Below are 14343 nucleotides of genomic sequence, written 5' to 3'. Positions count from 1 at the left end.
ATAAATCTACTTTAAATGATCAAAAACTTAAAAAGGTATTCTAAATGGAAAATCCCATTTAAGTTTTTTGGTAGCATTGCTTGAACTGCTTCTACTGTCATCATTCCCCTCCTCCATCCCCTCCTTCCACTGTTTTTCCTCTAAGAAATTCAGTGATATAAATTATATTTACAACATAGTAATGTTACCAATTATTAGGTTTTCTTACAATTTTCCTTAGTCTTTCTCTTTTGCTTTTAGTACAGAATAGTAACAAAGCAGAAATATGTTCTGTGTCCTGCTAAGTTGTATTTAAATAACCAAACAAAGGAAATGCTAAGTTCTTTTGATTACTTAAGAATTAGAAGAGAAGGCACTGTAGGCTGTGACAGGATGGAAATATGGAAACCGCAGAGTTTAATTCTGGTTGAACTATTATTGTAACTCAGCAATCAAGAGTCCTAGCTTTTAGTCTGATGCTGCCACTAACTTGTTGAATATCTTTCAATCAATTGGGAAGGATGAAAAAACGATTAAGGGACCCAAAACTTATGGTAGATAGGAAGACAGCAAGAGAACAATAGTTTATATAAATCAAGGCTAAGTTATATAAATCAAGGTCAAGAAGAAGTTTATCTCAGAGTACTGAAATTTTAAAAACAGCATTATCACAATTATAATTAAGATACTTTATCTTTAAAAACTCATGGAGAATGAAAGTCAGACAAGATCGACAAACATCCTATTGTCAAAGACGGGGAAAAGTGAATTCTACCAACCCTTGCTACTTACTGTATGTTCCAGTCACCAGCAGCATTGGTGTCACCTGGGAGCTTGTTAGAACTGCAGAACCTTAGAGCTCTCTGCAGATTTATCAAATTAGAATCTTTGTTTTAACAAGAGCCCCATGTGATTTGTATGTACATTAAAGTTTGAGAATACTGCTATAAATTAGTGTTAATTAAGTAAGCACTGGTGTAAATTACTGTCTTTAAGTCTGGTGGAAATCTAGAATAGATTGTGAAAAGTTATTTATGTTTAAAATTTTTGTGTATCTCAGTGAAAGGAACCAGTTTAAGTTTTACACTGCTGGAGAATGTCCCTAACACTTTTAAAAAACTGTCTATTATGTGCCAGGCATGGTTCTAGATATAGTATATCTTGATTTAAGTAGAACATTTGTGATTACGTTACATATACCCTTGTGGAATAAAGGAGCAAATATAGCTAGAGGATTGTAATGCACATTTGCAGATGAATAAACTACCATATTAAAGAATATTAATTTATAGATTTCTAATACCATATTACCTCTTCAACTATAGACACTCACTTTACTTATAATGGTTTTTATACTTTATTTTAAATGTTTGATTGTACACCACTGTAAGTACCATGAGGTTGGGAATAGTATATTATTAAAAACTATCCCGAATGCCTTATACAGTGAATGTTTCTTAATAGGTGCTTAATAAATATATTTGAATGATTAAAATGAATGAATTATTGAAACAGATGTTAGCTTGTACAGGGATCCCTTGTAATGTTCTTGTAGGCTTCTGTTTTGACTTGAGCCTAACAAATCAATGATTTGAATAAAGACATGGAAGAAATACGATTACATTTGTGAATGACAGAAAAGGTAAATAGTCAAAATGATGACTAGCTTATAAAATATTTCTTATGGAAATACAACAAAATGGAAAAATAAGATAAAGTTTAACAAGGCTAAATATAAAATGGTATGAGGAAAATAGGTATGAGACTTTTGTTTTTAAAAAACCACCTGCATTCCAAAAGAATGGGGAACCTGGTTAATAGATAGTAAGTTACCAGTGTTAAAACAAATGGCTAGTGTGATTTCAGGTTCTTTGAAAATTGTAGATTTTGTTGAGAACAGGGTGAGTTGTAACCCTCTGCATTCTGAGCTGTTTGGAATAGTTGACATTTTGTCCAATTATGGATGTAACTTTGAGGAACGTTGATGAGATAGAATAAGTGGATGGATTTCATGAGGTGTGCAGTCGCCCATGGTCATGACAGGAGACTGTAAGTGTAGCCATTCCTCTAAAGAACAGAATGTAGTGAACTAGTATGTCCTTCACTGTTATTTGCTGTCCCTTGTTATCGATCCAGTGGGGATTATGCCAAAAATGACTTGCTGATCTAGAAACATTTTTCAACTTTTTTGTTTACATTTACATATTTCTATCTTTGTACTTTTGGGATAGTTCATTAAATAATTGGTAGTTTGATAGCTGAGGTCACCCTTTTCAAGTCATAGCCTGAAATAGTGAATATCTGTTGGATAATGGCTATATTTGATTTTTTTTTTTTTTTTTTGGACAGCAGTCACATGGAAGAATGGTATAGACATGAATGATGCTTCTGACTGCCAAACTAAGAGCTGGCCAAGAGCTATCTCTTCATTTATTCTTTAAGTAACCATTTATTGGGTATTAATTGGGTATAGGGTCCTGGGATACTTCAGAGATATTTTAAAGATCCAAAATCATTAGAAGCTTGCTAGTCTTCAAAGGTAATTTCTTTCTATAAGTTTGCTGATAATTCCAAATCTGTCCTTAACATATACACTTGCTATTACTGTACAGTTTTATAGACTGTTTCATGTATACATGATACCTCTTTAACTCTGGGCATGTGGTGAGGAATAGTCATTTTATAGCAAGCAATTGATTAAGCTAGATAAGGTATGAGAGTAAGCAAACTAGGTAAACTGAGGAAGAATGGATGTGACAAGGTGAATATACACACAAATATGGATTTTTCAATCTAGCTATTATGCTCATAACCTCTTTAAATAAAATTTAACTTGGCTACTAATCAAAATTATATGAAATAACTATAAAATACTAGAACATATGTATTACTACCAAATAACTCTGGTAACCTGGAATCAAGAATAATGGATTTTTGTGATTTAATGTAACAGTTCTCTGAACATCACGTTCATATCTTATGTCTAGATATATAATTTATTCTTAGGAAATATAATTTAGTTTGGAAATAAACTATTCTAGTATGATATTAAAATCACATAAATCTTATTAGGATATCTAAATTTATAGATACAATGTTATTTATAAAATATATTTAAATGTTACATTTGAATTTCATCAAATGTAACATTTAAAAAAGAACATTAATTCTGATGTCACTGTTATATTAAAAATAGTTATTTAAGGAATTACCAGTTAATATTTATATTTATGATCATCAAGAAAAGGCTCTTGTATATAGTTGAATATAGGCCTTTTAGCACATATACTGAAATTGCAGATTAGCACAAAGTGTGGAGAAAATATACCATATGGCGTGGAAAAGAATATCAGTCTTTAATTATTGTCAGTAAAAGTTGCTTTAAAAAGTAACTTTTTTACTCTTTGTGATTTGTCCAATTTTAGCAGACAGGTGGGGGTATTAAAATTCAGAGGCCCTCTTTCTATATTATGTGTATCTAACAATTGGAACAAACTGTCTGATAAAGGAGTTTTTGCTTCCATCATTAAAAATGTTTCTGTTAAAAGTCTTAACTATAATACCAGTTAAAAGTAGTTAAACATTTAATGTATAGTACATAAAATTTATTGAGAATAATGCTATAAATTTGTCTCAAAATCCTGGATGCATACAGTGAACTGATATAATTCGACACCAGGTCTTTTTGTTTTTTTTCTTATCTGTATTTCGATTTGCTCTTTCTAGTTCAAGAGTTATGACAGCATTGAATTGTAATCAATCAGTTTGCAACCATATCTTTTGCCTCAGGTCATAACTTAATTGTTTAACATTATTTGTGTGTGTGTGTGTGTGTATATATATATATATACTTTTTTTTTTTTTTTTTTTGAGACAGAGTCTTGCTCTGTCACCAGGCTGGAGTGCAGTGGCGTGATCTCGGCTCCCTGCAACCTCCGCCTCCTGGGTTCAAGTGATTCCCCTGCTTCAGCCTCCCGAGTAGCTGGGACTATAGGCACGCACCACCACGCCCGGCTAATTTTTCGTATTTTAGTAGAGATGGGGTTTCACCATGTTGGCCAGGATGGTCTCTTGATCTCCTGACCTCATGATCTGCCTGCCTTGGCCTCCCAAAGTGCTGGGATTACAGGCATAAGCCACCGTGCCCAGCCCATTATTGTATTTTTTTTAATAGCCTAGTGTGTGACTAGTTGAAGGGTACAATATTGTTCAGCTGTGTTATGCATATTATATACTGATGCAATCACTATACAGTCTAAGTAAAATAAATAGCAAAGGGCTAGAGTGAGGAATGAAATCTAATCTGTTTCCATTGAGCTAGTAAGGGAGACTTGAAAGTTGTACAAGTGGACCTAGGGGAGTCTTTCTTGAAAACAAGGCATAATAATGCCTCCTTTATCTGCCTTTACTAGGAAAGATGGGTAACCAGAGTAGTGAATTTTGTAAAATAATGAAAACTTATGCCTTTAAGCCCCTAATTTCTTTTTAGTTTTTACCTTTGGGAAAACCAAATGTAATTTTAAAAAATGGCTCAGAGCCGTTGTTATTTTACTCAGCATTACAGGGACTTGAGAATGTAGCGGCCCATTTGTCTCCATTACATGGCTGCAGAATGCTTTTATTGTTTCTTTCTGATTTTATTTTTTGCTTCTTTTGGTTTCCTCTGCTGTTTATCAAATCTTTCTGCTTTATGTCTATCTGCTGGTTTATAATTTGCTGCCTAAATTTATGTGTAATATAAAACTTGTCCCCTACTCAGTTCTTCCAGCAAGTCGGATCTTGTGCCAACTTATTTGTTCTTCCAGCTTAATACCAAGCCTCATTTCCACTATTGCAATCCCACTCCCCAGTGCTGGGACCTCCTCTCATTGCCTGCTTCTTAAAACTCCCTAATTCTCTGTCCTGCCCCAGTATGCCTTATGTTGCTTTCCCACTCCTGATTGAGGTACATTACTGAGAAAAAAATTCTTGCTTTTAGTATTTTGATAAAGGTGCTCTATGGAAGAACTGGAAAATAAAATAGGATGGGATTGAGAGGGCGGATCTCCTCTATAATTCAAAGGAAATTCCCAGTTGTCCTTTGAAAAACTCTTTTATCAGAAGCAGCAGATACTGTTGTGCTTCAGTGTGAGGAGGATGGCAGTGCAGTGCCCCTGTGATACTGGAGAGGGCATGCTTGACGCGCACAAAGAAAGAGAGTGGGGCGATAACTTGGGTTCAGTGGGTATCTCATGCTCTGACAGAGTGCTTCAGGAAATGGTTAGATAGTAATGGCACACTGAGTAGAAGAAAATTATTTTCATGGATTTAAACATTTGTCCTCCTTGAAGAATTTGGGCTTGGCCTGATGGATTCTCCCCAGAAAGCAATTAGACATTGTTTTTCCTGCTTCATTCACTTTCCTAGGAAGGAAATGGTATGCTCTTCTGGAGAGAAGCCCCAGGGCCCAGCACCAGAAAGCAGCCAGAGCCACTAGCCATTACTTTGACCTTTTGGGAAGCATTTGAAAATGTACTATTTGTGGTTATTAGCCTGAGGTTCTTGGACCCCTAAAGCATTAGTTCTTAAACTTTTTGGTCTCTGCACCCCTTTGTCTTTGAGGATACCAGAGAGCATTTATTTATGTGGATCATAGCTATCAATATTTACCATTTAGAAAGCAAAACTGAGAAAACTTAAAATATTAGCCTAGTTAAGCACAATCCCACTAGCTGTCAGAGTGATAGAGTCATGTTTCCTGTAGCCTCTGGAAACTTCTACTGTACACTTCAGAGAGAATAAGAGTGAAAAAGTAATTAACATCTTAGTATTTCTATAAAAATATCTTTGTAGATCCCCCAAACGTGTTTTAGGAAAACGCAGGGATCCTCAGACCATGGTGTGAGAACTGTTGCCCTTAGGGGTTTATGAATAGAATTCAGGAGATTTGAGATCTTGTATGGGGAATAACTGTATCTCTATTTAAAGGAATTATTTCCTTCCATTAGCAATGTAGGCACAATCCATGGCAATATCAGGAGTGCTTCTGGCTTTGATAACCAATAGAACTCACAGATATGTTCATGGTTAAGTTATTGCAGATATCTTAATACTTTGAAATTGTGATAGTTATTAGACCTGACATTTTTTAGGGACAGTTTGAGAGCCAGAGTAGGAAGAGATTCTGAAGGGACATAGCCGTGACCTTTGGGTTGCATCCTTCACTTTTATTCTTTTTGGATAGTCTATGAAATGAAAATCCTTTGAAAATGTTATGATGGTATAATCAAAGAGAACATTACATTACGAATCAGATGACTTTAGTTCTAGTTCTGCCTCTAATTGGCTGTGGGATCTTGGGAGAAATTTTCAGCCCTTGTATCTGAGTGTACGTGTTAACTACTGCAGCACTTCTCCAGCTCAAGTAATCTATATAATAATTGGAAATTTTGGAATGTATTCATTATAGTTTATTAAACACCTATGACATGTCAAACATTATACTATGCACTGGGGATTTAACAGAGAGCAGTACATGTTCCCTGCCCTCAAGGACTCGACAGTCTGGATTTTAACTAGCAAATAAGGATGTATGTAGAACGCTCTTTCCAGAGATAATTGTTAGAAATTCCTGGGGAAAGTGCACCTATGATATTTGAGCAAAGGCCTTTCCTGTTCCATATAGATTGTCATTCACATTCATATGTGTCAGTAGGGTCACTCCTGATGTTGGTTGGCACCTAGAAAAGAGTAGCCCCTGATTATCTTCCCATAATGAGTCCTCATTCAATTAACCAAACTTTATTGAGGGCCTAAAGTGTGTGGAGAACTGTGCTAGACTCTGGATTGCAGGTTCCTTTCCCTGAAGACAGTGATGGGGAAAAAAGATGCAATGAATTACAGTGTGATAAGGGCTGTAACAGAGTGTGTGTAATGTGTTATGGATATATAGAAGAAGGCACATGTGAGCCAGTCAGATGTTGGCAGTTTAGGAGGTTAGGGAATGCTTCATGGAATAAATGGCATAAATAACTGGGCCTTGAGGGCTGAGTGCAGTTTGCAAGGTGAAGAAATGAGAGAATACCGGTGTGATTATGGTTTGGGATCTTGTCTGGTGCATCAGACCATTTCAAACTTTGAATGTCTGAGGTGAGGAGACAGTATTTTTCGAATATACAGATATGTTGAAAATGTTAATGATGAGTGGATAGTGTTTTTGTTTTGCTTTTGAGTGTAACAACTGATTTGTAACTTTTTCTTCAATATTTGTGCGTGTGTATTTCAGAAAGAACACCCAGGTTAATGCCTGATAAAGGAAGCATGTATTACCCACGGGTACAACATTACCGAGAGCTGCTTGACTCCTTGCCAATGGATGCCTATACACATGGCTGCATTTTACATCCTGAGTTAACTGTGGACTCCATGATCCCGGCTTATGCAACTACAAGGATTCGTAGTATGTAAACATTTTAAAGACCTGGAATTCTGTCTGACACTTTCTTTTAATTCATTTTGAGACCTAGCATGTCTCATGGTCACTAAAAGAAGATTGGGAATAGGGTTGTTGAGTTTGCTTCATGGATGTACATGTTATGGATTGATCCATGAACCAGTCAGATTAATCTGTGCTTCACTTGCTCAATTGGACATTTATTGTCTATAGGACCTGATTTATCAGCTCTTGGCTTTGAGGGCCAAGCTTGCGTAAAACTCAGAAGAGTGGATTATGGAAGAGTGAAGAATATAACATGTTCTCATGAACAGATGGCCTAGGAATCTGAAAAGCTGGGATCTGCCTAGGATTATGGGCAGTTGAGTTCATGTTACTGGTCCTTAATTGTTGTTTCGTTATTTGAGGAAACTGGACTAGAGGGTGTCTAACTATTACTCTGTCTCTATGCTCAGTGATAGGAGATTTATTGGGATTGAGTTGTGACATCCAGCTTTCTGCCTTCCTCCTGTCATGAGAATAGTCAGTGCATGATCTGTGGAGCAGGAGGTGTGCTTTATAGCACAGATAATTGGGGATAAGAAGGGAAAGGATGATGGCAGTGGTCTCACTTTGGGAATGTTGATCAGAAACACTCAAACTCACATCTTCTAAATCCAGAAACCATTTTTTCCCCATTATATGATACTCACCTTTATTATTATTATTATTCTTTTTTTCCTTTTTGATACCCCTCCTTTTCCTCTCCTCTTCTCTCCCCTCCCTTTTCACCACTTCCCTTTTCTCCCTTCTCTTCCTTTTTCTTCTCCACTGCCTTCTCTTCCTGCTTCTCTTTTCTCTGATTCCTCCTCCTCTTCATAAATACCCTTTATAGGATTTGAAACAAGAGTTTTGACTATAATTCTATGATCTATAGTTAATATTTTTTTAAAATAAGGCTTTTTCCTCCCTTCATATAGGAGTTCATTATAGAAAGCTTGAAAGGTAGAGGAAGGCGGAGCAGCAAGCCTGTGCTGAGCACTGTAAAGTGCTGGGCCTTGCTCTAAGTGCTTCCCATGAAGCTTCTCATTTAGCCTTCACCCTGCATGGCAGATACTCTTTTCTTTTCTTTTCTTTTTTTTTTTTTTTTGGATGGAGTCTCGCTCTGTTTCCATGCTGGAGTGCAGTGGCATCATCTTGGCTCACTGCAACCTCCGCTTCCTGAGTTCAAGTGATTCTCCTGCCTCAGCCTCCCGAGTAGCTGGGATGACAGGCACGTGCCACCACGCCGGCCAATTTTTGTATTTTTAGTAGAGATGGGGTTTCACCATGTTGGCCAAGATGGTCTCGATCTCTTGACCTCCTGATCCTCCCGCCTTGGCCTCCCAAAGTGCTGGGATTACAGGCGTGAGCCACCGTGCCCAGCCGGCAGATACTCTTATGGTTCCATTTGAAGGGTGAGGAAACTGAGGCATAGACAGGGTAAGCCCAAGGCAGAGAAGCAGGGCATGAGCCCCAGAGCTCATGCTCTTGTCATTGAGTTTCTCTGCTTCTCCTTGTTTCTGGTGTAGAAGGGAGAAAATAATTTTCTGTTTCCAAAATGTTTTTATTATCAGGCCAAATTGGAAACACAGAGTCTGAGCTGAAGAAACTTGCTGAAGAAAACCCAGATTTACAAGAAGCATACATTGCAAAACAGAAACGACTTAAAGTAAGCCGATCAGCTGTCCTCAGTTGACATACACTGCACGGAGTAAATGTTCTACTTTTTGTAAAGTACCACTATTTCTAGATTATCTTCTTTTAAATATTGCAATTCACCAGTACACATGTTACCTTTGGCTTATGTTCTCCTTTTAGAAAGAATTTTTTATTAGACTTGATATTCAAACTTGATGACAAGTGCTTAACAAGCAGATATTGAGCATGCTGGTTGCCAAAAAAGTTATGAAATGCAAAGGAAGTTCATAACATATTCTAGAATCTGTCATTTCAGGTATTCCACCACTGGAAGTCCTCACTAGACCTACATCCCTCCATGTGTCGCACTAACTTGCTTTGCCCCCTGAGGAGTGTGCTTTATGGTCAGCCTTTCTCCTTCTATTGATTCCTTCCCTGGGCCCAGCAACTATTGCAAGCTTCTGTCATATTAAAAGTGTAGAAAACAGCAGCATTCCCACCCTCCCCAACTTCCCACCTTCCTTTATCCTATCTTAGCTAAATGAGCTCCTCAGAAGAAACACCTGCACTCATAATCACTTGACTGACTCTCCACTCATTGTTTAACTCCTTCACTTGGGCTTCTTTCTCATCCCTGACCCTTCAGCTACTCTTTCAATTATGGCTGCTGGAATTGTTTTCCTGAGTTGGGCTTGGCAGACGGCTCTTCGTGTCCCTCCCATTCTTTGCCTTCTCTGGTCATCTGGCCTCATAGGAGCTGCCAGTGAGTGGTGGGTCTGCTCCTGGGTCATTTTCACAGCTGGGATATTTCCCTTCAACTTAGCTCTCTCTCTCTTTTTTTTTTGCCGAGTTTTTCTATTCTCATTGTCTAAAATAGGCTGAACTCTGTAAGAGTTTGTATCTGCTTTACCTAGATTTATTTTATTTAAAGGTGCAAATAATCTGTTTGGTTTCTTTTTTTGGTGGTTAATTAGTCAAAGCTGCTTGATCATGACAATGTCAAGTATTTGAAGAAAATTCTTGATGAGTTGGAGAAAGTCTTGGATCAGGTTGAAACTGAATTGCAAAGAAGAAATGAAGAAACCCCAGGTAGGTTCTCATTTATATTCTTTTTCTCTTTTCAACATCGGTATTATTCATGGGAACATTCTTAGGTCTCACCAAAAACTTTCTGTAATCTGCTTTTCATTGTTGTTATTCACGGGCAGTTTTAATTATGATAGCAATAATGATATTGCACCCAGAAAAACCCAGGTGTCTAATTGTAACTCAATTTGCATCTACATGAAGGATTTTTCTGCATAATTTAAATTATGCTTGGGAGATTTTTACCTGTTTTACAAATTTGTAATTATAGTAGTTAGTTTGCTTGAATAACTTGAGTAATTGCTTGAATGTTCCCTCTAGTTTTTTCCTTAGGCAGGGAGACAGCCTCCAATCTAAAGTGTAATAAGGACCAGCACGTGGGCATCTGTAGACTGGCTGGTAAGCAGGCCAGTGAACTGGCTTCAGGGTTAAGCCATAGGTGTATACACATGGGCCATTTATGCTACTCCGACTAGAGTTGAAGACTATGTTACCTGTCACAAAAGCTCTACTGCTTTAAATGACTAAGAGCAGTAGCCACTGAGTGATGTTTCAGACTCAGCTTTATGGATTTTTCTAAAGCAGAACTGCTTTTATAAACCAGAAGGAAGTATCTTTTAACTAGCTTGGAGGCTCCCAACCCCTTAGTGTCCTTTACAAAGTGATAAGCTCAAGTGGCTGCAATCTTACATAGGGAACTGGATGGCTGACAGATGTCAAGCAAGTCTCCTTTGGCCTGGGATACATTTGCATGGACTTTTTTTTTAAAGCATGAAATTATTCTCTGAGTGTGGCTGTCAAGAAAATATATAATGGCCTTCATCTTTTGCTATACTCACACTCACCCTTAAGGCTGAGACCACTGATACCAGCTGGAGTCTATCTGTAGAGTGCTTGCCTCTAATTCTCTATGTCCCTTTCTCTAATTAGAAGAGGGCCAGCAACCTTGGCTCTGCGGTGAATCCTTCACCCTGGCAGACGTCTCACTTGCTGTCACATTGCATCGACTGAAGTTCCTGGGGTTTGCAAGGAGAAACTGGGGAAACGGAAAGCGACCAAACTTGGAAACCTATTATGAGCGTGTCTTGAAGAGAAAAACATTTAACAAGGTTTTAGGACATGTCAACAATATATTAATCTCTGCAGTGCTGCCAACAGCATTCCGGGTGGCCAAGAAAAGGGCCCCAAAAGTTCTTGGCACGACCCTTGTGGTTGGTTTGCTTGCAGGAGTGGGATATTTTGCTTTTATGCTTTTCAGAAAGAGGCTTGGCAGCATGATATTACCATTTAGACCCAGACCAAATTATTTCTAGGTTTGTTGGGATCTTGTCGTGGCAGCTCATCCAAGCATTTAGCTAGACCTTGTGATTGCCCATGGCTCTCTGAGTCTGTCTTATTGAGTAGTTAGCAGTATTTTTTCCTAAAATTCAGAAGTCATCTTTGTTACACAACACAGGGGTTCAGGTAGCAATAGGACACAAAATTGCTTTATTCTACAGCTGCCAGCTCCAGGCAGAAATAAGAAGGCAAAGAGATAAGAGAAGGAAAAATGAGAGAGTGAAGTCTGTATAGGGTAGAGCAATAGAAAGTAAGCTTCGGGTGCCTCCAACATTCATGGCTGCCTGTCTCATTGGTAAACCTCACATTTAGTTACTTGTGGCTACTGCCCACACATACACTCCTGTAATTGAGAACTCTTAGGAGAGGACTAGGGAATCACTGGGGATAGTGGGCTGGAGAGAACCCCAGGCTTTATATGTATAGCTTCTTATTTAACCTCAGTGTTAATTTTAAATGCTTATGAATCACACACATTGCTTTAGTAAGATTAAGTGCTTATATACTAGAAATTTGATGCTCATTGGAACACATCTGCCTAGCATTTCTGTAGAAGTCTTAAGTGATATTAAGATGATTCCTTACCATTTCAGATGGTCTGCAATTTGAATTACCAAGTGGTAATGGTTCCTTACTGTTTTAGATGGTGCCTGTAAGATACCATTCCTCTGGATGGTCATGTCCAGTCAGTGGGAGGTAGAAAGGATGGCATCTATAGCCCTCTTCATACACATAAGTGGCATTTAGGTGAATTTCCCAGCTAATCACTAGCATGTCTGGGTATTGGCTGGGTAGTGGGTATTTTGATGATCTGGGAGCACCAAATATGTTCATTCTTCGTTTGGGGAGGCTGGTCTGTTAACACAAAAATGGTTGTCCAGATCTTTCATCTGTTTATGATCATCAACAAAGACTTACTAGAAAGCTCTAGTCTTAGCACTTGGCAGTTAATCTAGGGAAGATGAATTAAATGGATAGATAGTGATGCATACCTGTATTCACTCATGTATGTTTAAGGGATTTGGGGGGGATACCTCAGTTCATGTGGAAGGTACAGTCTCGGTGTGTCCCATGAATAACCTTGGAACTTCAATAAATGGTTTGTGCTCAGAAAAAGTCTTTCATGGTGGCAGGAAGGCAGTTTCCCTGGAGCTGGCCATGAAGGCCTTAGGAGCCATTTCTGGTGTCTGGTGGGTAGCAGGCATAGAGATGATGTGCTGAGGTCCCAGTGAACAACAATAGCCAAAGAATGTACTAACTTTATTATTAATAGGAAAGTCATACCTAGGAAACAATGACTTTTTGATGGCAAAATGATTTTTTAATTCTATTTTGATGCTGTAATTCCATTTCATGACCTAGTTGTATTAGAAAACCTTGATGAACTATATGTTCCTGATTTACAAAAAATTAATAAAACCTCCAGAGTAAACTCAGTCAAACAATAATTGAGTAGCAGCTTTTATAACATTTAAAATTTGCACATTAGTATGTCATCATATGGAGTGTCTGAATCTGTTGCTGGGACATACCAATCCATGTATTCATTAGAGCCATAGAACTTATTATTCATTAGTTCATAGTGTTTGAGTTCTTTATGTCACTCTGTTAGAAACAAGAACTGAGTCGTGAAGAAATAAGAATTGGATTTTTATAAAAACCTCTGAAGGATATTTACCTATGAAAAGGTTGTTAAGAATAAAAATTAGAAGTCCATGGTTAACTTTTCTTTCAATTTATATTATTCCTGAATCATAGGGAATATTTCTAGAATGTGTTTATACTTTCCTTGTACAGTTTCTTTGGAAATACGTTAAAGATAGTGGCAATTTCATGTATTTCATGGATACTTGAGTTTATGCTTTTAAGGTGTTTGTTTAGGGATACAATGACCACTAGATGTCGCTGTTCATCCAGTAGACTAAGATTGAGTGTTCTTTTTGTTCAGCAACTCTTCTAAAATGTTTCAAGCAAAGATAGTAATGACCTCAGTTTCTGAAATAAGGGCATCTTCATCAGATTATTCTTCTGTTTTAAAAAAGCTTGAGGCAAATGTGACTGATTTCCAATGCTTTGAAAGGGATTACAGTATCACACAATGTCAAGGTAGAGTTAAACACACTATTAGCTAAATAGGCACTTATATGTATTTTCTTTTTCATGATTATTGGTGACTGGTCAATGTACTCATCAATTTCTAAAATTTGTATAAATATCACAATTAGAAAAATGCCTGAGGTACTAAAGTTATGTTGGCTTTTTGTGTCTTAACACAAATAAATACTATTGTTATTGCAACAGATGCCTTTTGAATCCATTTTCCATAATTGCAGATAGTCGTAAATTGCTTGCTCAATTTTTAGTAATTATTGCTGTTGACACCAGCGTTGTAGATTTTTGGTGTTGTTTAATGCAATAGAGAGACCAAGACACTATTCCGTAAGATCAATAAAAGTAATTGGAAAATAAATATGAACCCTAAAACAAAGTACTCATTTTATAATCTTTTTTGGAAAACAGATGTATTTTTTTCATTTAAAATCAAAGCATCATGTGGTAGTTAAAAGGGTAAAATAAGCAGAGGTTAGGTATTCAAGATACTTAGCTATAGGATGCCATATTTTCGTTATAACAAAATTGCTGACTCTTGCTTCATTTAAATATGCACACTTAAGATGAATAGCGGCCTAAAGAATAACACTGATCTCTCAAAAAAAAAAAAAAAAGAATAACATTGATGCTGCTCATTAATATAGCTCTGTTGCAGCCAGCCACCTACCATGGGAGAGCATGAAAATGATGAACAGTGAGTACTTATCTTTGCAAAATAGTTTTCTTACATGTTTACT

General features: G+C 37.2%; 1 protein-coding gene across 5 annotated transcripts in view; it reads left to right on the top strand.

Annotated features, from left to right (window-relative positions):
* GDAP1 (ganglioside induced differentiation associated protein 1) overlaps window positions 1–13982 on the top strand; it is a 46287-nt gene extending 32305 nt beyond the window's left edge. For all 5 annotated transcript variants that reach the window (XM_030794958.1, XM_030794959.1, XM_030794957.1 and 2 more), the window contains 4 exons: window positions 7244–7417; window positions 9007–9101; window positions 10045–10159; window positions 11087–13982. In XM_030794958.1, coding sequence (XP_030650818.1) covers window positions 7261–7417; window positions 9007–9101; window positions 10045–10159; window positions 11087–11469 — 750 coding nt within the window. In that variant the 5' untranslated portion in view covers window positions 7244–7260 and the 3' untranslated portion in view covers window positions 11470–13982. The remainder of the gene's footprint in view (window positions 1–7243; window positions 7418–9006; window positions 9102–10044; window positions 10160–11086) is intronic.
* Window positions 13983–14343: the final 361 nt, after the last annotated feature.

The sequence above is a fragment of the Nomascus leucogenys genome, chromosome 16 (assembly GCF_006542625.1).
Source record: "Nomascus leucogenys isolate Asia chromosome 16, Asia_NLE_v1, whole genome shotgun sequence".
Lineage (NCBI taxonomy): Eukaryota > Metazoa > Chordata > Mammalia > Primates > Hylobatidae > Nomascus > Nomascus leucogenys.
The sequence above is the reverse complement of the archived record's forward strand: the minus strand, read 5'-3'. Positions and strand labels throughout refer to the sequence as shown.